Here is a 27776-nt window from a genome sequence, read left to right as displayed (position 1 = left end):
GCTGCGAGACACGGGATGTGAACCTCCACATCCGGAGCCCCCAAACTTACATGATCCCTCGTTGTACTGCCAGCATAGAGTCATCGGGCTTGATCCTATCCAAATAAAATTTTTCTAGGGGCAGTAAGGAGAAGATCGCCACATACTCACCCTTACAATTTTTTTCCCGCACTTCCTGTTTCAAATGTGCCCCCAACAGCCCTTCAAAGCACAGGTACACCTCGCATTTTGCTGCATCAGGAATCCTAACCACATCTGTCCTGCCCGCGACCACCTGAGACGCTCCTGCTTTTTCCCCAGCCTCCGGATCCAGTGGGGAACAGATCCTGTAAGCGGTCCTCATGGGGGTAGCGCTACACAAGTTTCCCACCCTCGGCCACTATTTGAAAAAAAAAAGTCCAGTAAACTGCAGGATGTCATTATTGTGCCAGCAGAGACGTAGGAATCCGGCTATCAGTAACATCACGCTCTTCATTTTTCACATGCACCATACCACAAAACATTGATTTCACATCAGCATGCAGAGCTGCATGCTGATGTGATTTATATTGAAAGGTAGGAATGGTCCACATTTTGGCTCCTTTAACTCCTTTTACCACAATCCACAGGGCTCCCTTAGCACCATGACTTCTTGGGCATGCCTATGAGATACATATGTCCCTGTTTTCCACCCTTGGGTGATCGGGGAGACTGCGCTAGGAATGCGGTCTGCCACCACTGTTAGTCCTGGCACATGCCATGTGAGTCCAATAGCACACAGTTTCAATAGAAGACCCAACCACTGCGGAGAGCACTGCTCCAATTGTTTCCAGTGTGCTCTTCCCCAAATAGGGTACTCTTGTGCTTACAGCCATTCTCCTGTGTTTCCAGACCAGAGACACCTCCAGACAATCACCTGTGGAACCAGTCCTGGGATTCCTCCAGTCACTCGCCCATGGAAGCAGTTTTGGGATCCCTCCAGACACTCACCTGGACTACCAGACCCAGCCACCTCACTGTGAAAGATAAGCTATCCAGCTAACAAAGTACAAGTAGCTGTTCTTGAATCTACGGTATCTTTACTGAAAGCGGAGTTCCACCCAAAAGTGGAACCTCTGCTGATCTGCTTGATGACAGGTGGGTGTCTTAGTGACAGGTGGGTGTCTTAGTGAAATGCGGTTGTCTTAGTGACAGGTGGGTGTCTTGATAACAGGCAGGTGTCCTGATAACAGGCGGGTGTCTTAGTGACAGGCAAATGTCTTGATGACAGGCGGATATCTAGATGACAGATGAGTGTCTTAGTGACAGGCGAGTGTCTTGATAACAGGCAGGTGTCTTGATGACAGGCGGGTGCCTTGATAACAGGCGGGTGTCTTGCTGACAGGCAGGTGTCTTGATGACAGGCGGGTGTCTTGATGACAGGCAGTATCTTAGTGACAGGTGGGTGCCTTGATAACAGGCGGGTGTATTGATGACAGGCGGGTGTCTTAGTGACAGGTGGGTGTCTTGATGACAGGCGGTATCTTAGTGACAGGTGGGTGCCTTGATAACAGGCGGGTGTATTGATGACAGGCGGGTGTCTTAGTGACAGGTGGGTGCCTTGATAACAGACGCTGTCTTGATGACAGGTGGGTGTCTTAGTGACAGGTGAGAGTCTTAGTGACAGGCGATGTCTTGATGACAGGTGGGTGTCTTAGTGACAGGCAATTGTCTTGATGATAGGTGGGTGTCTTAGAGACAGACAGGTGTCTTAGAAACAGGCGGGGGTCTTAGTGACAGGCGGGGGTCTTAGTGACAGGCGGGGGTCATAGTGACAGGCAGGTGTCTTGATGACAGGTCATTGTCTTAGTGACCAGCGGGTGTTTAGATGACAGGCGGGGGTCTTGATAACAGGCGGGTGTCCTGATGACAGGCAGGTGTCTAGATGACAGACGAGTGTCTTATTGACAGGCGAATGTCTTGATGACAGGCGGATATCTAGATGACAGACAAGTGTCTTAGTGACAGGCGAGTGTCTTGATAACAGGCGGGTGTCCTGATGACAGGCAGGTGTCCTGATGACAGGCAGGTGTCTTGATGACAGGCGGGTGTCTTATTGACAGGCGAGTGTCTTGATGACAGGCGGATATCTAGATGACAGACGAGTCTCTTAGTGACAGGGGAGTGTCTTGATAACAGGCGGGTGTCCTGATGACAGGCAGGTGTCTTGATGACAGGCGGGTGTCTTATTGACAGGCGAGTGTCTTGATGACAGGCGGATATCTAGATGACAGACGAGTGTCTTAGTGACAGGCGAGTGTCTTGATAACAGGCGGGTGTCCTGATGACAGGCAGGTGTCTTGATGACAGGCAGTATCTTAGTGACAGGTGGGTGCCTTGATAACAGGCGGGTGTATTGATGACAGGCGGGTGTCTTAGTGACAGGTGGGTGTCTTGATGACAGGCGGTATCTTAGTGACAGGTGGGTGCCTTGATAACAGGCGGGTGTATTTATGACAGGCGGGTGTCTTAGTGACAGGTGGGTGCCTTGATAACAGACGCTGTCTTGATGACAGGTGGGTGTCTTAGTGACAGGTGAGAGTCTTAGTGACAGGCGATGTCTTGATGACAGGTGGGTGTCTTAGTGACAGGCAATTGTCTTGATGATAGGTGGGTGTCTTAGAGACAGACAGGTGTCTTAGAAACAGGCGGGGGTCTTAGTGACAGGCGGGGGTCTTAGTGACAGGCGGGGGTCTTAGTGACAGGCGGGGGTCATATGACAGGCAGGTGTCTTGATGACAGGTCATTGTCTTAGTGACCAGCGGGTGTTTAGATGACAGGCGGGGGTCTTGATGACAGGCGGGGGGGTCTTGATGACAGGCAGGTGTCTAGATGACAGACGAGTGTCTTATTGACAGGGGAGTGTCTTGATGACAGGCGGATATCTAGATGACAGACGAGTGTCTTAGTGACAGGCGAGTGTCTTGATAACAGGCGGGTGTCCTGATGACAGGCAGGTGTCTCGATGACAGGCGGGTGTCTTATTGACAGGCAAGTGTCTTGATGACAGGCGGATATCTAGATGACAGACGAGTGTCTTAGTGACAGGCGAGTGTCTTGATAACAGGCGGGTGTCCTGATGACAGACAGGTGTCTTGATGACAGGCGGGTGTCTTAGTGACAGGCGGGGGTCATAGTGACAGGCAGGTGTCTTGATGACAGGTCGGTGTCTTAGTGACCAGCGGGTGTTTAGATGACAGGCGGGGGTCTTGATGACAGGCAGGTATCTTGGCGTTCTCTGTGCTCACTCTCATAAACACTTCTTCTGCACAGCCCAGTCCTGCAGTCCATACAGCGGGAATACTTGGTGTTGGAATGCTGGGGTCAGGATGTTGGAGAGGTCTCCGCACAGCAGAATGTAGATAACGAGACAAAGGAAATAGGAGGATGTGCACATTATTCTGGAGATTGATAACTGCGTTCCACCTATCGGGCGCTCTGCTTAAAATAGAATATTCAACAAACAACAAGAAAGCTATATACAGAATTTATCAGCATATGAGTTATTTAAAAATGGAACTTCAGCCAAAGGTTTTTGGGGGTTTTATTTGATGTGGGGAAACGTCACAGACGGCCTCACCCAGAGGGTAAAATCTTCAAAAATTCACAAAAAAGACTGAGAGAAGGCTAGAACCCTAAAAATTATTACAGATGCAACAATATAGAAGGCAGAATGGAAATAAATAAAAAGAGAGATAGAAAGAAAGGAAAGAAAGGGAAAAAAGAAAGAGAGAAAGAAAGAAAGGAAGAAAGGGAGAAAGAAAAAAAGAAAGAGAGAAAGAAAGTGAGAAAGAAAGAAAGAAAGAAAGGGAAAAATAAAAAAAGAAAGAGAGAAAGAAAGGGAAAAATAAAGAAAGGGAAAGAGAGAAAGAAAGGGGGGGGGGGCTGTTACGGATGCAACATTATATAGGGCAGAATGGAAAGAAAGGAAAAGGGAGATAAAAAGAAAGAAAGAAAGAAAGGGAAAGAGAGAAAGAAAGGGAAAAAGAAAGGGAAGGAGAAAGAAAGAAAAAGAAAGAAAGAAAGGGAAAAAGAAAGAAAGAAAGGGAAAGAGAGAAAGAAAGGGGGGGGGGGGGGACTGTTACAGATGCAACATTATATATGGCAGAATGGAAAGAAAGAAAAAGGGAGATAGAAAGAAAGAAAGAAAGAAAGAAAGGGAAAAAGAGAGAAAGAAAGAAAGAAAGTGAAAAATAAAGAAAGAAAGGGAAAAATAAAGAAAGAAAGGGAAAGAAAGGGAATGAGAGAAAGAAAGAAAGGGAAAGAGAGAAAGAAAGAGGGGGGGGGGGGACTGTTACAGATGCAACATTATATAGGGCAGAATGAAAGGAAAGAAAAATGGAGAAAGAAAGAGAGAAGGAAGGGAAAGGGGAAAGAGAGAAAGAAAGAAAGAAAGAAAGAAAGAAAGAAAGAAAGAAAGAAAGAAAGAAAGAAAGAAAGAAAGGGAAGAAGAAAGAAAGAAAGAAAGGAAAAAAGAAAGAAAGAAATAGAAAAAGTAAGGTAGAAAGAAAGAGGGTAAGAGAGAAAGAACGCGTAAGAGAGAGAAAGAAAGAAAGAAAGAAAGAAAGAAAGAAAGAAAGAGAAAAAAATAAATAAATAAATAAATAAATAGAAAAAGAATGAATGAAAGGGAAAAAAGAAAGAAAGAAAGAAAGAAATGGAAAAAGAAAAATAAAGAGAGAAAGAAAGAAAGGGCAAAAGAAAGAAAGGGAAAAGGTAAAGAGAGAAAGAAAGAAAGGGAAGAAGAAAGAAAGAAAGAAATAGAAAAAGTAAGGAAGAAAGAATGAAAGAAAGAAGGGGAAAAAGAAAGAAAGAAAGGGAAAAAGAAAAAAATAAAGAACAATAAAGAAAGAAGTGGTAAAAGAGAGAGAGAAATAAGCTTTTGAGCTGGTAGGATAAGTACATTTGTAAACTGAGCAGTAGGGGGCACTGTGCTCCTTATAAACTACAGTCATTGACACATAATAAATCATTTGTTACATTTGCAGCAATTTTGCACATAATTTCCCTGTTCTCTGTATCACGGATAGATTACAGAGTCCAATATATTTTCTGTGATTGGGCTGTTAGTGTTTATCGAGCATTATTACTGCCATTTAGTGAATGGGGCTGCACTAGGATTGTGATGCGGTATTCCCATTCAGAAAGCCAATTTGTTCAAAAGTGTCATTGAGCTGCACAGGTGCTGCTCTGCACCGCAGATCCTTTTCACAGGTTCTGCTCTGCACCGCGGATCCTTTTCACAGGTGCCGCTCTGCACCGCAGATCCTTTTCACAGGTGCCGCTCTGCACCGCAGATCCTTTTCACAGGTGCCGCTCTGCACCGCAGATCCTTTTCACATGTGCCGCCCTGCACCACAGATCCTTTTCACATGTGCCGCCCTGCACCGCAGATCCTTTTCACATGTGCCGCCCTGCACCACAGATCCTTTTCACATGTGCCGCCCTGCACCGCAGATCCTTTTCACATGTGCCGCTCTGCACCGCAGATCCTTTTCACATGTGCCGCTCTGCACCGCAGATCCTTTTCACATGTGCCGCTCTGCACCGCAGATCCTTTTTCACACGTGTCGCTGTGCACCGCAGATCCTTTTCACACGTGCCGCTGTGCACCGCAGATCCTTTTCACAGGTGCCGCTGTGCACCGCAGATCCTTTTCACAGGTGCCGTTGTGCACCGCAGATCCTTTTCACATGTGCCTCTCTGCACCGCAGATCCTTTTCACATGTGCCTCTCTGCACCGCAGATCCTTTTCACATGTGCCTCTCTGCACCGCAGATCCTTTTCACATGTGCCGCTCTGCACCGCAGATCCTTTTCACACGTGCCGCTCTGCACCGCAGATCCTTTTCACATGTGCCGCTCTGCACCGCAGATCCTTTTCACACGTGCCGCTCTGCACCGCAGATCCTTTTTCACACGTGCCGCTGTGCACCGCAGATCCTTTTTACACGTGCCGCTGTGCACCGCAGATCCTTTTCACAGGTGCCGCTGTGCACCGCAGATCCTTTTCACATGTGCCTCTCTGCACCGCAGATCCTTTTCACATGTGCCTCTCTGCCCCGCAGATCCCTTTCACATGTGCCGCTCTGCACCGCAGATCCTTTTCACATGTGCCGCTCTGCACCGCAGATCCTTTTCACATGTGCCGCTATGCACTACAGATCATTTTCAAATGTGCCGCTCTGCACCGCAGATCCTTTTCACATGTGCCGCTCTGCACCGCAGATCCTTTTCACATGTGCCGCTCTGCACCGCAGATCCTTTTCACATGTACCGCTCTGCACCGCAGATCCTTTTTCACATGTTCCGCTCTGCACCGCAGATCCTTTTCACATGTGCAGCTCACTTGAAAAGTGATGTGGATTGCTTTTCAGGGGGATGGCAGTATAGTCATATATGTGAACAAACCATAACAGAGAACCTTGGACTGAAAGTATAAGATCCCAGTTGGTGATCACTGCGATCTGGGACAGATCCCCTGAAGAAAAATGATGTCACAGAAACACAGCTTAGTCTCATAAATTGGTCTCCCTTATTAATAGGAGGAGAGAGCCCCCTACACTGTGCCTGAATACTTCGGGGTCTATATATAAGAAGTTTGTTAAACAAATAAACAGCTGCGCATCTTCAAGGAAACTTGCCATATTCTATGACCATAAGCACCATCTAGTGGCCATAATCCGATATTTCTTCTGAATGAGGTGTTTAAAAAAGGATTCCACATTATGGCCACTAGATGGTGATCATGACCATAGGAGATAATTATATTACACAGAAAATGGTAAGTTTCATTGGAGCTGTGCAAATCTTTGCCACGTTTGTTCAGCAAACTTTTTATACCCTTTGTATCTGATAAAGGAAAAAAAAAATATTAAAGTCAAGAGTCAAGGTGGCCACGTAGACCCAGAAAAGCCATAATGATATAGCAAAAGCAGTTTGGAGGAGGGGTGTATGTGGGGGTCAGGGGGACAGATGCAAACAAGTCATATGTTAGATGCCACTTGCTTTATCATTTTCAACATTTCATTCAGCACCCTACACTACAGAGTCCAGATAAGGTCTATTTTATTTTTCATAAAAAGCCTGGAGCTGGTTTAGTAAAATTTTACTTGGTAAATCAGAAACATCTGCTGCTATTGTGTGGATTATATCTCCTATATGCCATTTCCTTGAGAATCCATAGCATGAATAAAGGACAGATACTAACATATGGAAAACACAACGTGCATCATCTATGTATCAAGTGTCTGCAGGATGCCCTCTCTACAATGCTGCCACCTTGTGGGATTCATCTGAAGTGCAGTCGTCATTCCACTATATGAAAGCTCTAATTTTATTGCCTGATACCGTATGTTGTTTATGACATATGACATATTCAGAAGTAGTTTACATGAATTATTTTACCATTTCAATCTCTGTCTGCACCATAGGAGCTTACATTCTAATATACAAATATTTTGTCATTCTATACATTTATATAGCTTTGACATATACCGAGCATTATGCAGAGAACGCTGAGACAGTCACATCAGTCTCTGTACCAGAGGAACTCAAACTGAAATTTATCACCACAGTCACGCACTATTATTATTATTATAAATTGATATACCTCTCACATACTCCATAGAGTAAGGTGACCAGATTTTTAAAATGAAATCCGGGACATATATATTTTTTTACTAGTAATGGCAGCAATCAGCGACTCATAGCGGGACTGCGATATTGCGGTGGACAAATCGGATACTAAGTGACACTTTGTGGAAACCAGTGATATTAATACAGTGACCAGTGCTAAAAATATGTACTGTCACTGTACTAATGACACTGGCTGGGAAGGGGATAACATCTAGGGCAATCAATGGGTTAAATGTGTGCTTAAGAAGTGTTTTCTCACTGTGGGGGAGGTGCTTTTACTAAGGGAAGACATAGATCCCTGTACTTGCTTTGCGAGAACACAGGATCAATGTCTTCCACACTGACAGAATGGCAAACTGCCTTGTTTACATAGGCAGACCACTAAGCGAGTCCGCCGGATCCGCTGATTGGCTCCGATACCCAGAAATGCAGGATCACGTATAGAAGTGATCCTGCGCAGCACGACCACCCTGTAGCAGTAAATCTGCTATCAGGCGATCGGAAACTGGTTAAGATCATCAGCATTATGATAACTCACAGGAAGGGGGCGCTCTATCATGGCTCTGGTTGGCTCTGTCAGCATTATGATAACTCACAGGCAGGGGGCGTTCTATCATGGCTCTGGCTTGCTCTGTCAGCATTATGATAACTCACAGGCAGGGGGTGCTCTATCATGGCTCTGGCTGGCTCTGTCATCATTATGATAACTCAGAGGCAGGGGGCGCTCTATCATGGCTCTGGCTGGCTCTGTTAGCATTATGATAACTCACAGGCAGGGGGCGCTCTATCATGGCTCTGTCAGCATTATGATAACTCACAGGCAGGGGGCGCTCTATCATGGCTCTGGCTGTCTCTGTTAGCATTATGATAACTCACAGGCAGGGGGAGCTCTATCATGGCTCTGTCAGCATTAAGATAACTCACAGGCAGGGGGCGCTCTATCATGGCTCTGGCTTGCTCTGTCAGCATTATGATAACTCACAGGCAGGGGGCGCTCTATCGTGGCTCTGGCTGGCTCTGTCATCATTATGATAAATCACAGGCAGGGGGTGCTCTATCATGGCTCTGGCTGGCTCTGTTAGCATTATGATAACTCACAGGCAGGGGGCGCTCTATCATGGCTCTGTTAGCATTATGATAACTCACAGACAGGGGGCACTCTATCATGGCTCTGTCAGCATTATGATAACTCACAGGCAGGGGGAGCTCTATCATGGCTCTCGCTGTCTCTGTTAGCATTATGATAACTCACAGGCAGGGGCGCTCTATCATGGCTCTGTCAGCATTATGATAAGTCACAGGCAGGGGGCGCTCTATCATGGCTCTGTCAGCATTATGATAACTCACAGGCAGGGGGTGCTCTATCATGGCTCTAGCTGGCTCTGTCAGCATTATGATAACTCACAGGCAGGGGGCGCTCTATCGTGGCTCTGGCTGGCTCTGTCACAGTGTGTCACAAAAAATGGCTGCTGGGTGCTGATTATGTGAACTTCTGACCAATAAGTGACGCTGCCTGTGAGTTCTGATACCATCCATTATGCCAGAGAGACAGACACAGTGCCATGTATTCTATTCACAGACACCCCCCAAGCTCACCTGTGTTGAAGCATTGAAGGCACTGGCAGCCCCCCGATTGGATCCCCTCCCCCTCTATTCCTGCTGCTGGACATCATCAGCTGAGCTCCGCTGCCTCTCTCTGCCCATCACCTCCGCCACCGGCCTCTCAGCCTCTCAGGTCTCACTATCCGGGCCCTGACTACTACTGGTGGGGAGCGGAGGAAAATGGCTCTCCCGGGGAAGGCAAGGAGATAATCAGACAGGCGGCTGGCCGGGATTTGAGCCAAGGCAGAAGAACATGTGAGCGGAGCTGGATGGGCGTGTGCCGGAAACTAAAGAAATAGTCCATCCGCTCCGACCAGCACATCATGATCAGAAAGGGACACAGATAATGGGAAAAATACACCCCCCTAAGCTAGTAGGAGCGGGGGGGGGGGGGGGGGGTGTAATTCAGATTTTTTTTTATTCTGCACTGGCTGTCTTTGAAAATTTCCCCAGCTCCTGTTGAAGTCAAATCCGGGGACAAAACCGGGGAAAGACTTGGTCCGGGGACAGTGTCCTCAATCCGGGGACTGTCTCCTCAAATCCTGAAAACTCGACCTGTTGGGGCGCCTTGAGGACTGGACTTGAGAAACACTGATCTAAGGTGTGCCATAAATGTGGAGTCAAGGGACATTTCTCCTCTAAATGTCCAGAACAGAAGTGCTCTTTGTGCCAGGAACTGGGGCACCTGGCGAGGGACTGTAACATCATTAAATGTAACCTATGTGATAAGGTTGGTCACCCTTATAGCCAGTGCCCTGAGGCTTTGCACAACAAGCCAGAGCTAGTGGAGGAATTCTTCCATCTGGATAGAGGAGAGTCTGGGTTGGCGGAGGTTGTACCAGGGGATCCTAGTGTCTCTGTCCCATCAGAATCTGTGTCTGTGAGGCCCTCTGTGGTGTCAGTGTCCCCCCCCCCCAGTCTGTGGTCTCCCAGTCAGTGTCAGAAAGTGTGGTTGTCAAGTCTGTGTCTGCACCTATTGTTTCTCCTAGTGTAGTGAAGGCAGTGGAGGGTGCTGGACCAGCGTGTATGGTAGTGCCAACCCCTCCTCCTTGGCATGGCAGAAGTGCGGCTGGAGGTCGGCAGACACCGAGGGTTGGCGTGAGGGATGGATTGGATGATGGTGGAGGGGGAGGTGGGAAGGGAAGGGAATGAGAGTGGCTGGTGCAGAATGCAAGGTGAATGATGTGGAAGTTGGAGTGAATGATGTGGGGGGGAGGGGTTAATGGGGGAGGAGTTTGGAATCGCATCCTGATGGCGATTAAATCTCAAAATGCTTCTTAGCCTGGATTGTGTTTAAGTTGAGGTTCGGGGTTTGTAATCTCTTTTTTGTTGTCATTAAAATATCTTTCTTAACATGTTATCTTGTCAGGAAACGTTTTTCTTTCCTTGCTGATGCACGCTTGTTTTTGTTTAGTTGTTTATTTTTATGTAAATATGTTTTAATTAATAAGTTGTATGTTTTTGTGATTTTTTTTAATAAACAAAAATTTACACTCTAATGTCCCCTCCCCCCCACAGTCACACACTATTATTATTACAGTGGAACCTCGGATTGCGAGTAATGCGGTCAATGAGCTTTCGCAATACGAGAATTTTTTTTTTTTTTAATCCTGACTGAGTTTGCGAGTGTTGTCTCGCAAAACGAGCAGGATTCAAGCCTCTGCGGTGTGCAGTACCGCATCTGCCAGAGGTGCAGGGGCACCGGTGACACTCGGAGCCGTTGAGAAATACTCTGAAATACTCAGAAACACTCACTTTCCGAGTGCAGTTGAGAGGTCTCCGAGTATTTCCGAGTCTCTCTCTGGTGTCTCTGATGTGACTGGCTCAGTGTTCCCTTTACAGCACTGCAGTATATGTCAGAGCTATATAAATGTATACAGTGGAACCTTGGATTACGAGCATATTCCAGGAGAATGCTTGTAATTCAAAGCACTCGTATATCAAAGCGCGTTTCCCCATAGAGGTCAATGGAAACGAAGATAATTCGTTCTGTATTGACTTCTATTGCATGCAATACCACCTCTGGACAGAAGTGGTATTGCATGCAATAGAAGTCAATACAGAACGAATAGAGGTCAATGGAAACGAAGATAATTCGTTCTGTAAATACAGAACGAATTATCTTAGTTTCCATTGACCTCTATGGGGAAACGCGCTTTGATATACGAGTGCTTTGAATTACAAGCATTCTCCTGGAATATGCTCGTAATCCAAGGTTCCACTGTATACATTTATATAGCTCTGACATATACTGCAGTGCTGTAAAGGGAACGCTGAGCCAGTCACATCCATCTCTGTACCAGAGGAGCTTACACTCTAATATACCCCTGCAGTCATACACAGTTATTATTAGCCCTTGTACACACGGTCAGATATTCCGATGGACAATGTCCGATAGGACCGTGTTGTCGGATAATCCGACCGTGTGTGGGCTCCATCGGACTGTTTCCGTCGGAATATCCGACGGACCAAGTTTTAGAGCTGGGCTATAAAATTTTCCGACAACATGATCCGATCGGACTAAGCCCTTGTACACACGGTCGGAGATTCCGTCAGAATGTGTACGATCGGAGCGTTCTGTCGGATAATCCGACTGTGTGTGGTCTCCATCGGACTGTTTCCATCGGAATATCCGTCGGACCAAATTTTCCAACTTGCCGGAAATATTTTCCGACAAAATGCTCCGATCGGACATACTCCGATCATGTGTAGAGAATTCCGATCGGACAAAGTGCCACGCATGCTCAGATCAAATTCCTACACCAAAGCTATTGGCTACTAGCCTGAACGTAGTCCCGTCGTAACGAAATAACTTCATCACGTTCTGAAAGATTGGATTTTCCGACAACTTTGTCCAACCGTGTGTATACAACTGTTTCGGACAAGATCCGTCAGACAAAATCCAACGGATTTGGTTGTCGGAATCTCCGACCGTGTGTACAAGGGCTTTGTCCGATCATGTGTAGAGAATTCCGATCGGACAAAGTGCCACGCATGCGCAGATCAAATTCCTAGACCAAAGCTATTGGCTACTAGCCTGAACGTAGTCCCGTCGTAACGAAATAACGTCATCACGTTCTGAACGATCGGATTTTCCATCAACTTTGTCCGACCGTGTGTATACAACAGTTTCGAACACAATCCATCGGACTAAATCCATCGGACAAAATCCGTCGGACAAAATCCAACGGATTTGGTTGTCAGAATGTCCGACCATGTGTACAAGGGCTTAGAGATTTATATAATAGCTCTGACATATACCACAGCGCTGTACAGACAACTCTGAACCAGTCACGCCAGTCTCTGCACCAGAGGAGCTCACACTCTAATCTCCCACAACAGCCACTGTGCTGTCTGGCTTGATAAGGATTTGTACAGGCAGTAAAAGCATTTAAAAATATTCCGTATGATTGTATATACAGTCCAGGCACCAATCAGACGGCTATGAAGGTAATTAGCGCCGTATATATCACACAAGGTCAGCGTGACTGGTCTGACCCATAGAAATCAGGTTATGCTGACTGACGTAGTGCAGTTTTATGGGAGCAGCGGATTGGCTCTTGCGGGTCATCACTTTTCTATAAACCTCTCCATATCACGCACTGTTGCATGCAATGCGTGTCCGACGGAATATCTTGTGATATGTGTTGACTGTATGTCTTTCTTGTCTTTAATCAGCGATAATGACAAGATGGATGTTCACAATCCTCAGTCGTGTGTAAATAATGGTCTCTGCATGGTTGGATTGTCAGCTCTGTGGTCAGCAGACACTCCCTGTGTAATATTCTCCGGGGATCACATTCCAATAAAACACAAAGCTCTATAATAACCCATCCTGGGTGTGCCAGTCAGTATCACCTCCCCACAATGAACCTTCTCTATCTTTTTCCATTGTTCTTTGAAGTCAGATTGCAGTATGCTAGATGAGCGTGTTGGTGCCAGATCTATGTTCAATAAAAATGAATTACTACTGATTCGCAATGGCGGCGTGGATTTTAAATGTAAAAGTTGTTTCTGCATTGTCTCAGTCTTCCCTTAAAACCCAGCCGTCTCAGAACTCCAACCAAAAATAATAAAAAAAAAAAAGTAATAGCCCATTAAAAGATAAAATTACAAAACCAGAATTTTCTGCAATATTCACCTTCAGTGATATTTCCCCCTACAGAACCCTTTCCTCTGTCAGTAGTCTCCTGGTCAGCATCATTGAACCCACTTCCTCTAAGCTCAGTTCATCCCGTAACAGCTCCCCACCTGTGACTGGACAGCGAACGAAGCAGCAGCACAGCGATGAGCTCATCCCTCTTTTGCTCTGTTCACACCTTCAGTGAGATTCCCCCTACAGTACTTTTTCTCTGACAGTAGTCTGCTGGTCAGTATCATTCAATCTACTTCCTCTAAGCTCAGGTCATCCCGGACCAGACCCCAACCTGTGACTGGACAGTGAACAAAGCAGCAGCACAGCGATGAGCTCATCACTCTTTTGCTCCATTCTCACCTTCAGTAAAATTCCCCCTACAGTACTTTTTTTTTCTGCCAGTAGGCTGCTGGTCAGCATCACTGAACCTACTTTCTCTAAGCTCAGGTCATCCCGTACCAGACCCCAATCTGTGACTGGACAGTGAATGAAGCAGCCGCACAGGAATGAGCTCATCCCTCTTTTGCTCTGATCAAACCTTCAGTGAGATTCCCCCTACAGTACCTTTTCTCTGCCAGTAGTCTGCTGGTCAACATCACTGAATCTACTTCCGCTAAGCTCAGGTCATCCCGTACCAGCCCCCAACCTGTGACTGGACAGTGAATGAAGCAGCAGCACAGGAATGAGCTCATCCCTCTTTTGCTCTGTTCACACCTTCAGTGAAATTCCCCCTACGGTACTTTTTTTCTGCCAGTAGTCTGCTGGTCAGCATCATTGAATCTACTTCCTCTAAGCTCAGGTCATCCCGGACCAGACCCCAACCTGTGACTGGACAGTGAAAGAAGCCGCAGCACAGCAATGAGCTCATCCATATTTTTCTCCATTCTTACCTTCAGTTAGATTCCCCCTACAGTACTTTTTTTATGCCGGTAGTCTGTTGGTCAGCATCATTGAAACCACTTCCTCTAAGCTCAGGTCATCCCGTACCAGCCCCCAACCTGTGACTGGACAGTGATTGGAGCAGCAGCACAGCGATGAGCTCATACCTCTTTTGCTCTGTTCACACCTTCAGTGAGATTCCCCCTACAGTATTTTTTCTCTGCCAGTAGTCTGCTAGTCAGCAGCACTGAACCCACTTCCTCTAAGCTCAGGTCACCCCGTACCAGCCTCCAACCTGTGACTGGACAGTGAACGAAGCAGAAGCACAGTCATGAGCTCATCCCTCTTTTGCTCCATTCTTCCCTTCCATCCGCATACTTATTGTTAGCACATTAATTAATTGGCTACTTGTGCTGCTGTAATCAAGTTTCAGAGGCGTTTAACCGGAGAGGAGGCAATATATGACACATCCTCATTGCAAATCCCTTAATGGGACTTTCTTGGCAACCAAAAAAAATTATACACATATATACATTTTGATTAAAAAATCATAAATTTTACACCTTTATTTTCGCAATACACAATAAAACATCCATCCCTCCGTTATGGGAGTATTAAAAACAATTTGATACATCATTGAGTTTTTAAGAATTAAAAAGGGTCAACATCACACTTAGTTTTTTGTGGTACATCCAATTGTCATTTGCTGTCCCACAGTAAACTTCCAACCAGAATAATCCAACGTGTTTCGAACAATCAATTACAGCATGTTCTTCCTCAGGGAAGTACCTCACTAAAAATATATAGTAATATTATAATCCAACAAAACCACATTATTTGAGTTGAGAAATCCCACACAGATATCAACAAAGAGTAGCTTACATAATAATCAGCTGTAATTTCATCTGTGACACACCCACAGAGCCTGTTTTAACCCCATAAATACTTCACCAATCAATGCTCCGCAACCTCAATCATTGCAAGGTGGCCGCAGCACATCCCGATTTGCTTAAAGTGGAAGTAAACTCCCCTATTGTTTTCAGCCAAGGAAGCTGCCATCTTTGCCTCTGTTTAATCTTCAACTGCTATGGTGCTGCACATGTGATTCGTTATGACACCAGCCATTGGATGGTTTGATAGTTTGGCAGAGAGCACAGCCAATGTGCAGTTAGCATTCCCGGCATGCCTTTTTTTTTTTTTTTATTGTTTAAATCGATGGGTTTACTTCCACTTTAAGTGGGTCACATTTAACAGTAGACATGTGCATGACGAAAAAAATTGTTTAGTTTAATTTTGATTCGTTAATCTAATTATTTTATTTGGTGAAATTCGGTTGATTCGGAAATTTTCTTCCAATTTAAAGTTTTTTTTTTTCGATTCGAAAACGTTTAAAATTGATACATTTTCGAATCGGTCAAAGTGAAAATATTATTGTTTTCGATTCGAATGCGGCAAAGTGAACAAACGAAAAAAAAAAATCTTCAACAAATGATTACAATGAATCTTTAAATCACATTTGGCTTAAAGAAAACAGCATTATTTTGAAATGGTACTCTAATGCCCTGCACACACGGTCGGACATACCAACCACAAAATCCGTCAGATTTTTGCATACATACGGTCGGACAAAGTTGTCGGAAAATCCGAACGCGGTGACGTTCGTTGCGTACGACGGGACTACGTGGAGGCCAGTAGCCAATAGTCTCGTAATTTATTCTGAGCATTGCGTGGCACTTTGTCGGAATTCTCTACAAACGATCGGAAAAAAAGTCCAATCGGATTTTGTTGTCGGAAAATTTTTGATCCGGCTCTCAAACTTTTTCCATCTGATTTTCCGTCAGAAAAAAAGTCAGATCGAGCCCACGCACGATCGGATTTTCCGACAACATAATCCGATCGGACCGTTTCCGTCTGAATTTCCGACCGTGTGTACAGGGCATAATAACACACGCAGTCTTTGATTTCAGTAATATGTGTAGTTAGAATTTGACGAGCGGATTGTTCTGAAAGGCGCCATATGACGTCCGGTCAGAACAATGGAACCCCCGCCCGGCCGTCATTCTGCCATAGGTCCGGGCGGGAAGGTGTTAAATGTACTGTAGTGCGTTTCTGAAAATCAGCAAATGCACTGCAAAACACACAAAGATTGGTTTACACTGCTACAAACCAAAAGTTGTGTGACTTGCTTGCGACTTCCCTGTGACTCTTCCGATATAATGTTGCGGTCTGTGACACTCAAGTCACGCCAAAGTCACACAAAAGTAGCGAGTTTTCTTTTGTCGCTGCGACTTGAGTTGCATTGATTAAAACGGCACCCATTGAAATGATTGTGTTTTGACTTGTCACGGGACTTTGTCACAAGTCACATGGTAAGCTTCAGCAGTAGAAAAGCTCAATACAGGATTGTCAATGAATGTAACCTTCTCCTGAGCGACACAATGTAACCTTCCTCTGTTGGCCTCTCTCAGCTGCTCCCTCTAGTGGACACTGGACTCGCTATGTCTACATACAGTATATACTCTGTATACTCATGTAATGAATGAATCTGTGTATTCTTTACTCTCTCTGCAGAAAATGAGAAGAGATAAAATCCAGGCACACCGCCAGCCTCCTCTCCCCTCCTTCCCACTCAGTCCGGGTTACACTTTAACCAGCTCTTCCACCTTTGTACCCTTCCTGGTGCCAGGCTCCACCCCTCACCTTCAGGAAGAGAGGACAGGTAGGAGACAGAGGAACTCAGACTGCCCAGCATGGTGTTCACCTAGGACAGCCGGGAACAAATAGGTGAGTGCACAGTGAGGGGGGCACAATGGGTGCATGGGCTGCCCAGCATGTTCACCTAGGAGACAAAGCAACAAACAGGTGAGGGCACAGTGAGGGGGGCACGCTGGGTGCATGGGCTGCCCAGCATAGTGCTTACCTAGGAGACCCAGCAACAAACAGGTGAGGGCACAGGGAAGGGGGCACGCTGGATACATGGGCTGCCCAGCATAGTGCTCACCTAGGAGACCCAGCAACAAACAGGTGAAGGCACAGGGAGGGGGGCACACTGGGTGCATGGGCTTCCCGGCATAGTGCTCACCTAGGCGACCCAGCGACAAACAGGTGAGTGCGGAGGGAGGGGGGCATACTGAGTGCATGGGCTGCCCAGCATGCTCACCTAGGCAACCCAGCAGCAACAAACAGGTGGGTGCACAGAGAGGGGGGCACACTGGGTGCATGGGCTGCCCAGCATAGTGCTCACCTAGGCGACCCAGCGACAAACAGGTGAGTGCATAGGGAGGGGGGCACACTGGGTGCATGGGCTGCACAGCATGCTCACCTAGGCAACCCAGCAACAAACAGGTGAGTGCACAGAGAGGGGGGCACACTGGGTGCATGGGCTGCCCAGCATAGTGCTTACCTAGGCGACCCAGCGACAAACAGGTGAGTGCATAGGAAGGGGGGCACACTGGGGGCATGGGCTGCCCAGCATGCTCACCTAGGCAACCCAGCAACAAACAGGTGAGTGCACAGGGAGGGGGGCACACTGGGTGCATGGGCTGCCCTGCATAGTGCTCACCTAGGCGACCCAGCAACACACAGGTGAGTGCACAGAGAGGGGGGTGCATAGGGCTGTGTATTTCTATTGTTGCACACAGTGTAGGGTGTCCCTGCATGCAAGGGTGACTACGCAGCATGCTGCCAGAGAAAGGTGCCTCCCATCACTTTAATATATGTGGGTGATAAATTGTATATATATATTATACAGTAGATCCTGCCCCGTGTCTGTGGTTGTTACTTTTCATCCCGGTGTGTCTTTGTCTTCTTATGACAGGTTCATTCATCATGCTGCTCCTGTACATCGCACTGCTCCTCCCCCCCACCTCCGCTCACCCCTGCACCTTCACCAGCCAGGTAAGACAATCACACTACAGACAGGCTATGGAACGCCACTCACCACCAACCTAACTGACAGACATTAATACAGACAATCAAACAATACATTAAATATAACCAGGGCTTTTTTTCAGCGGGAACGTGGGGGAGCTCGGTTCCAGCACCTCCAGCACGGAATGTATGTAATGGAAAGGGGTGCTGGAATGTCTATTGATTCTGGTCGCTAGGCTGTCTATGTTTGCTGAGGGGGATCTATTGTTGTGGGGGGGGGTCTATTGTTGCTAGTGGGGGATATACTGCTGCTTGGGGGGGGTCTTATGTTGCTGAGAGGAATCTCCTGTTGAGGGAAGGCTCTCCTGATGCTGGCTACTAGGGGATCTATTGTTGTGGGGGGTATTGTTGTTGCGGGGGGGGGGGGGGGACTCTAGGTATGGTCTATCCAATTTGGACTAAATGTTTGTTAGCTGATGGAGATTTTTGAAGGCAAAACATTATTTTTATTTGGATAGAGTAAGGGAGGCTTATAACTAGGGTGATGACGTGTCCCGGATTGCTCGGGACAGTCACGCATTTTGCAGGTCTGTCCTGGGTCCCGGAGACCTTCAGTGTCCCGGAATGAAACTGACACAGCCACCATGCACAGTGCATTCTGCGCCCTGATTGGGAAAAGCTTTGCCCAATCAGTGTGCAGTAAAAGCTGGTTGTTAACCACTTAAGGACCAAGCCTCTTTTTCAGATTTGGTGTTTACATGTTTAAAACTATTTTTTTTTTGCTAGAAAACGACTTAGAACCCCCAAACATTTTATATTTTTTTTTTCTAACACCCTAGAGAATAAAATGGCGGTCATTGAAATACTTTTTTTCACAGCATATTTGCGTAGTGGTCTTACAAGCGCACTTTTTTTGGAAAAAAAAATCACTTTTTTGAATAAAAAAATAAGACACCAGTAAAATTAGCCAATTTTTTTTGATATTGTGAAAGACAATGTTATGCCGAGTAAATTGATACCCAACATGTCACGCTTCGAAATTGCAGCCGCTCGTGGAATGACGACAAGCTTTTACCCTCAAAAATCTTCATAAGCAACATTCAAAATTTGCGTTACAGAGGAGGTCTAGAGCTAGAATTATTGCTCTCGTTCTACCGATCGCGGTGATACCGCACATGTGTGGTTGGACTACCGTTTTCATATGCGGGTGCAACTCACATATGCGTTCGCTTCTGTGCACAAGCTCGTCGGGACGGGGTTTTAAAAAAATTTATTTATTTTTTTCTTATTTATTTCACTTGATTTTATTTATTTTTACACTGTTTAAAAATTTTTTTATTGGATCACTTTTATTCCTATTACAAGGAATGTAAGCAACAGGCCCTCTTAAATATGAGATCTGGGGGGTCAAAAAGTCCTCATATTTGGACTTGATTGCAATAAAATAAAAAACAAAAAATGTCATTTGAAAAAACATACCTTTAAGAGGTATGGGTGGAAGTGATGTTTTGACCTCGCTTCTACCCTGCTATGGTATAGAGACGAGTGGGGGGCCATCTTAGCCTCACTCGTCTCCATACCACAGACAAGACAGGTCCCTATCGCCTCCACCACTACCGAAGGCTCCGGTAAGCGGCGGAGGGCGCAGGAGAGCGGCGAGAGGGGGGGTGGCACCTCTCCCACCGCTGAGATCACCATTATCGTACACACGACCGGCGCCTGAAGAGATGGATATCTCGGTTGTGCAGCAGTTGCTGCGTGCGCTGGTTTTAAAGTGGTTAAGGAGCGGGGCCGGGAAGCCGGCCTCAGCATCTTTAACAACCGATGAGTCATCAGCTGTCAACGGGCTTCCCCGCTGACAGCTAAATGAAAAAAAAAAATTGGCAGTAAAAAAAAAAAAAAACGGCATGGAGTAACCCCCTCTAGTCTATACCAAACGCTTCGGGTCTGGTATGGCTTTTAAGGGGAACCCCATGCCAAAATAAAAAAAAAATGGCGCAGGATCCCCCCCCAGAATTCATACCAGACCCTTATCCTAGCATGCAACCTGGCAGGTCAGGAAAGGGGGGGGGGGACGAGCGAGTGGCCTCTCCCCTCCTGAACCATACCAGGCCACATGCCATTTCCTGACCTGCCAGGCTGCTTGCTTGTATAAGGGTCTGGTATGGCTTTTGGGGGGACCCCACACCGTTTTTTGTTTTTTTTTTGGCATGGGGTTCCACTTAAAATCCATCTTTTTCTTTTGAGATTTAATTTTTGCTGCAGCATGTACTATTTATGTTACAGGCACGACACTTTTAGAGGCAGACTAAGGGGACCCCCGTGATGTAAACCATTTTTTGGGAAGGGGGGTCTATGAATGGCAGTTTGGAAATGTGGCCACCCTACTTAGAACCCCTGTCAGTTTTTGCCATCTGGGAAGATTTCCCTCCACTTCCTGTCCCATTGCCAAAACATGAAGTGAGGGGAAGTCCCTCCAATGGGAAGGAATCCCTTGGTTGTCACGAGAACTGGTGTTCCCATTGCACCCTGGCATGGTGCTTTCCACATGTTGAGGACATCTAAGCTGTTATGATTCAGGAGGAAAGGGGAAGCACACTCGGTTTCCCACTTTCTTGGCCTGCCAGGATGCATGCTCAGATAAAGGTTTGGTATGAACTTTTTGGAGGGACCACGTGCTTTTTATTTTTTTTTTGCATGGGGGTTCCCCCTAAAATTCACATCAGAATCAGAAGACGGCCACCACCGCTGTCCTAACAACAGGGGACCCCATGCCAAAAGATGAAAAAAAAATGGTATGGGGTTTCCCCCAAATTCCATACCAGAACTTGAAGGGTCCAGTATAATTATGAAGGGGAACCCCACGTGTTCCTTGTTTTACAATATCTTCACCCTTAGTTTATATTCTGCTGCCAGGCGGAAATCCCCGGTTAAAAGTTGAGATAGGACAGGTAGGGATGAGTCACGATTGTCACATCCCGCTGGCTGTCAGTGGAGGTTCCACTCCAATTTAGTTCAGCCATTGCAGAACTTTGAACAAGAAAAATCCAGCCTGAATCTAGGTTTGGACCAAACATGTAGATCATCCTTTCTGCTAATAAGGGGCCTCTTTTTGGCACAGGAACAGGCTTAGGATAATTAAAAGGAGATTCTGTATCCCTCAGGAGCCACTTAATGTTTATTGTACTTCTAAAACCACTGAGCCGCCCTCAATTTTACCTTCTCCATTTACTCCAATGCACAGAGAAAGGAAAATCTCTGAAAATTGGCCTGATTTTCTTTCCCTGAAATGTCTCACAGTGCCCTAATCGCTGCTGTTACAGACTGTTACGAATCAATGCTCCCACTCCTGACTTCTGGCAGGGCTGGTGCAAGGATTTTTGACACCCTAGGCAAAACCTCATTTGGCCCCACCCCTGACTCCACCCCATCAAATGCAGCCTTACCAGTGCCCATCAAATGCAGCCTCACCAGCGCCCATCAATGCAGTCTACCAGTGCCCATCAATGAATGTTTGCTTGCTTTCAATCATTCGGGGGTCGGGACACAGACACAGTCCTCCGCCGCCGATGCACCTCTGACACTATGTGCGAACGGAGCGGCGGCTGCCTGCTGATGCTGAGACTTAGTTGTTTGCTGCAGAGAGAAGAGAGTAGGAACACCAGTGGCCGGGCACCCGAGGCAGCAGTGCACCCTAGGTGGCTGCCTAGTGGTAGCACCGGCCCTGACTTCTGGGGCCCCAGGGCCACACAATAAGTTCCAAAGAGCATCATGTGGCCCTCCTACACTAGGTTCAGCCATCTAGGAGGTAGGAGGCCATCTCAGAAGGTAGGAGGGCCTCCCAGAAGGTAGGAGGCCATCTCAGAAGGTAGGAGGTCATCTCAGAAGGTAGGAGGGCCTCTCAGAAGGTAGGAGGGCCTCTCAGAAGGTAGGAGGGCCTCTCAGAAGGTAGGAGGTCATCTCAGAAGGTAGGAGGGCCTTTCAGAAGGTAGGAGGTCATCTCAGAGGTAGGAGGGCCTTTCAGAAGGTAGGAGGTCATCTCAGAAGGTAGGAGGTCATCTCAGAAGGTAGGAGGGCCTCTCAGAAGGTAGCAGGGCCTCTCAGAAGGTAGGAGGTCATCTCAGAGGTAGGAGGGCCTTTCAGAAGGTAGGAGGTCATCTCAGAAGGTAGGAGGTCATCTCAGAAGGTAGGAGGGCCTCTCAGAAGGTAGCAGGGCCTCTCAGAAGGTAGGAGGTCATCTCAGAAGGTAGGAGGTCATCTCAGAAGGTAGGAGGGCCTCTCAGAAGGTAGCAGGGCCTCTCAGAAGGTAGGAGGTCATCTCAGAAGGTAGGAGGTCATCTCAGAAGGTAGGAGGGCCTCTCAGAAGGTAGGAGGGCCTTTCAGAAGGTAAGAGGCGATCTTAGAAGTTAGGAGGCCATCTCAGAAGGAAGGAGGCAATTTCAGAAGTAAATGTTTCTGAGAAAAGAAGAGCAGAGAAGATTTACTGGTAATATTTAAACAAACATTAACTGTGAGCGCTGAAGCTTTCTATTTGTGAAGATGACTCATTCTGGGATATTTTTCATTTGACATACAGCAAACATTATAAAAACTCTTTGCTGGCAGTTTATGACATTATTGCTAGGTGTCCAATCAGAGTGAAGAACTGTACAAAATTATTTGACAGCATCACCTTTTTAAACAAACAAGAAGCTGCATATAAATTCTCCACTGACAACCCTCCCAGGCAGTGCTCATATGTCAGACCTACCCAATGTTGTATGGCCACATACTTGACAATTTTCAGGTAATTTTTTTTTATTTCACTAAGATTTGTAATGAAAAAAAACAACGAAAATAGTCACACACTATTCATACAAATGTTCGTTCAGAAATCTACTAGTGTATGACCAACTTAAAGTGATACTAAACACGCACTGTTTTATTTACATTCTCCCTTCTATTTCTGAATGCGGATGATGGCGCTGTCATTATTTTAATAAAAATAAAATATTCAAGTACCTTTTTCCTAATCTATATTTAGCTGTCACATGACCCAGCTCTCTCCCAGCCTGTCTGCAGGGAAACATAAGCAGGAGGAGCTTCTAGTCCTCTGCTGCTGGTCACATGTTCAAAATAAAATAAAAAACTGAATTTGTAATACAGAGTAAAAATAAGCAATTCATATCAATAAACTGTTTGTTATAAAAATGTATATTCAAAATCAAGAGTGAAAAAAATTTGTTGCGCTAAAAAGCAAGATAAATCTATATAAAACAAAAATAGCTGCTAACACAAATATTGCTGGAAACAATACATAAAGACATATGAATAATGATATAGCGCTCTATCCAAAACAAACATAATATATAAAATTATTAAAAGTTCATAAACAAAAATATAATGAATGGCTTCAAAATGCGATATCCTCAGATATGGTAATCACATCCAAAGGCAGAAGAAGGAATAGTCATGATCCATTTCATACGCAGAGGAGGAGGGGAACCGTCACCAACACCCAAAATCACTGACTCTTACCATAAATCTGCAGATAAAAACGCATGTAGTAAATCACCAAGGGGGAGGCAGTTTTCTATGCTGATTTCCCTTCGTCTACACGAACGCAATCATCTCAATGGGAGTCGTCCAATGGGGAAAGAGGATTCCTATTTCTGTTTAGTGGGCACTTCACTTCCCAGGAACTGTTTCATTACTATATCATTATTCATATATATTCAAAATCAAATCTTAATTATTTTTTGGCAATAGCATGGCGTGGGTGGATTTCTGCCAGTCACAGGCTGTGTCACGCCCCTCCAGCCTGTGTTTTAGAATAAGAGAGAGGTGAAGCCCCCATCAACAGTGGTGGCCCGTCCATTAGGGGCGCACGGGCACCGCCCCCCCACCTCCATGCATCCAGCCCCCTAATCTACATGCAGGGCGCCGGACACATGGGTTCCAATTGGGCAATGGGGGATATGTTTTCTTTTGAAGCATGTGATTACAGCCAGAGGCTATAATAGGCTTCAAAAAAGTGTGTGCTCGGGGCTCAGAGCACTGTGCCCCGAGCCCTCCCAGTTTTGTGACAATAGCAAATGAATTTTCACTATTGTCACACTGATCCTCCTCCTGGCCAATCAGGAAGCGGGTCCTGAGACCTGTCACCTGATTGACTGAAAGGGCAGGTGATCCTATTGGAGGGAGGAGACACGATGGAAGCTGCCACCCGTAGGAGCGATGCCCACTCGTGACCTAGATTGGGTAATTGTGTGGCTGAATGACCGACCACGTGGGGGGTGCGGGTGACCCAACCGACAGCGCAGGGGGGCTTTTATAAAATATAAAAACACCAGCTGCCACTGTCCATCAATCTACATTTAATATCCTTCCCCTATTGTGTTTAGCTGGTTAGTGGGCATGAAGGAGGAGGGAGGGAGTTGGCCATCATTTACCACTGTGTATACGCCTACATGTGTGACTTTATAGTCACATGGGCTGCTAAGATGTGATAGGGAGGAAATGCTCAGCACAGAAACTCACTGAAGACTGCAGCTGTGGTGGCCACTCTGCACATGCTCAAAGCCCCTAGCAGAATTGCGGACATGGACAGAAGGGAGATAGAGAGCAGCAGGATCAACCAGGTTTTTTTCACAGAAGACAAAAAAACAAATCTAATAGTGACTGAGTGAGTATGAACAGCACGGAATACACCATTTATCCAGAGTTTTTTTTTTATGATGTGGGTTTCGTGACACTGTAAGTCTCTTGTGGGATGCTGCCATTGCAAGCCCCCTTTTTAAAATGCTAATTACCAGGATTTGTCTGATTTCCTTGAGTCTCAGATCTGGAATAAGCAGGGCCATCTTTAATATTGATTGGACCCTGGGCAAAACCTTTCTCGCCCCCCCCCCCCCCCATGCAGTTTCGCTCTCCACCTGCTCTGAAACATACAATAAATAGCAGCTAGACTCAAAATTAGTTTACTGAATCAGATCAGGCAGCTATTGTGACTGGTTGCCAGAGGTTACAGTGTATCATTACCGCTCACTGTTTTTGATCGTTTTATCATTACCGCTCACTGACTGGTTGCTAGAGGTTACAGCACACATTACGGCTCATTGATTAGTTGCTAGAGGTTACAGCACATGATTTCTGTTTGTTGATTGGTTGCTAGAGATTACTCTGTATATGACCTCAGGGGGACATGATATACATATCAATGCCGCCGGCCGCCTCTATTTACATATGAATGCCGGTAATTTACATGAAAACACAGGGTCTGCAGGTGAGTCATCTGTACACATCAATAGGGCAGAGCTGGGCAGCATTCGTAGCAGCACTTCACACTGAGATATTAGGACACAGCACAAGACTAGAAACCTCAAGGGACAAGGGAATTTAAATCAGGATAGTTGGCAAGTATGAGGTAGCTGCTTTGGGCCCCACAACAATGACAGGGCCCAGGGCAGCTGCTCCTTTTGCTATAAAAGAGTGTCAGAAAAGCATCAGAAAGTGACTTGGAGAGTGTTGAGGCCATAACATCTGCATGACAACCAACCATGTTCAACAGAATAGTTCAGCAATGGTAACCTCCATTATCCTCTCATGGCAGAGCCCCTTTATATGCTGTGGAAATTGGGTAAAATGTTAAGACAATTGCTGAGTAAAGTTGAGTAATCCTGTCTTGCTTGCTGTTTGTTCAGGTGAGTGTGGACTGCTGTCATAAAGGACTTACTGACATCCCACTTACGCTTCCCGGTGATCTCCGGTACTTGGACCTCTCCAGTAACTCCATCCACCTATCTCAACCCTTGTCTGAGAGGTTCTCGGAGATCTTCCACCTCAATCTCTCCAACAATCCACTGCATGTCCTTCCTGCAGGGGCCTTCAAGAACTTACCCCATCTCCAGACCTTGGATCTAAGCAACTGTGGAATCTCCGAACTCCGTCCTGACTCCCTGCAGGGTCTAAAGAAACTCCAGAGATTGTTTTTGAGCCATAATCATCTAAGGACTGTAGATGTAGAGAACCTCGGGGAGCTTGTGAAACTGGACCTAACGGACACCTTTATAACATCTTTGGGTTTTGGCCAACAACCAGGAAGAGACTTCCTCTTACAGTTGGACAGTGGAGGATTCTGTGACTGCTCCTCGGGAACACATCTAGGAGGAACCCCGGAACATGGTAACAAGATGGAACCTTGTTTGGTGTTTAGGGATCTCTCATAAAACTCTTTTTGGGGAATAGTGAATATCATTAGCAACACATTATAAAGTCTAACTTCTGACAACATTTTTGCTTTAGATTTGGATAGAGGTGGGATAAGTTAACATTTCTGCCATATTTTATTTCTGTCTGAGACCCCATTAGGGAGATTTTCCCTCACTTGCTGACGCAATGATAACCACACAGATCTGTGTCCCCGTTAGAGAGATTCCCCACCATTTCTTGTCCTTACTGGAAGTGAGGGGAAATCTACCCAATCAGGACAGAGATAGCAATAAAAACCCAGCGGAGGTTCTGAATATTCCCCATTTTATCCAATACAAAAGAAAAATTTTGGGCTGAAGTTGGCATGGAAGCAAAGAAAAATAGGAAATTGCTTACCCGTTATATGAAGCTTTAGAAGCTGCACTAAGTCAGATAGAGCCCGCTTCCTTTCCTGGTTGGAGGACATCCAGCATCATCTAGCTCAGGGGTGTCATACTCAATTACATTGCAGGCCGCATCATTATTATGTTTGTCCTCAAAGGACGCGTTGTAGCTGTAAAACTATACAAATTTATCCAGTGCTTTTTTTCTCCAAGAATAGAATTCCCCTGCCAAGCCCGTATAAAAACAGTGGGTGTGGCCAAATTGCACTAAGCCCCCGTACACACGGTCGGACATTCTGCCAACCAAATCCGTCGGATTTTGTCCGTCGGATTTTGTCCGTCGGATTTTGTCCTTCAGATTGTGTCCGAAACTGTTGCATACACACGGGCAGACAAAGTTGTCGAAAAATCTGATCTTTCAGAACGTGATGACGTAATTTAGTTACGATTGGACTACGTTCAGGCTAGTAGCCAATAGCTTTGATGTAGGAATTTGATCTGAGCATGCGTGGCACTTGGTCTGAATTCTCTACACATGATCGGAGTATGTCCGATCGGACCAGTTTGTCGGAAAATATTTCCAACAAGTTGGAAAATTTGGTCCGACAGATATTCAGACAGAAACAGTCCGATGCATACCACACACAGTCGGATTATCTGACAACACGGTCCGATAGGACACATTCCGACAGATTCTCCGACCGTGTGTACGGGGGCTAACAGTGGAAGGATTCGAAAGGGTCAATAAATACCAGAGTGCATAGTTAAGAAGCGAACTGTGCACGGAGTGCAGAGTTCAGGGATGTGCTGCGTACAGAGCGCAGAGTTAAGAAGTGCACTGTGTACAGAGTGCAGAGTTAAGTGAACTGTGCGCAGGGTTCAGGGGTGCGCTGTGCATAGAGTGCAGAGTTCAAGGGTGCGCTGTGAACAGAGTGAAGAGTTCAGGGGTGCGCTGTGAACAGAGTGCAGAGTTCAGGGGTGCGCTGTGAACAGAGTGCAGAGTTCAGGGGTGCGCTGTGAACAGAATGCAGAGTTCAGGCATGCACTGTGTACAGGGTGCAT

General features: G+C 46.2%; 1 protein-coding gene across 2 annotated transcripts in view; it reads left to right on the top strand.

Moving 5' to 3' along the window:
- Nucleotides 1–16904: 16904 nt before the first annotated feature.
- The window catches only part of CUNH1orf210 (chromosome unknown C1orf210 homolog), a 28020-nt gene continuing 17148 nt past the window's right edge, over nt 16905–27776 (top strand). For both annotated transcript variants that reach the window (XR_013262117.1, XM_077450652.1), the window contains exons 1-3: nt 16905–17055; nt 18089–18168; nt 25824–26304. Coding sequence is in view for 1 of the 2 variants with exons in the window: in XM_077450652.1 (XP_077306778.1) it covers nt 18100–18168; nt 25824–26304 (550 nt within the window). In the remaining variant the exon portion in view is untranslated. The remainder of the gene's footprint in view (nt 17056–18088; nt 18169–25823; nt 26305–27776) is intronic.

Source organism: Lithobates pipiens, unplaced genomic scaffold, assembly GCF_037356315.1.
Source record: "Lithobates pipiens isolate NorthernLeopardFrog02 unplaced genomic scaffold, aLitPip1_a1.2 Scaffold_23, whole genome shotgun sequence".
Lineage (NCBI taxonomy): Eukaryota > Metazoa > Chordata > Amphibia > Anura > Ranidae > Lithobates > Lithobates pipiens.
This window is presented reverse-complemented; position numbering and strand designations above follow the sequence as displayed.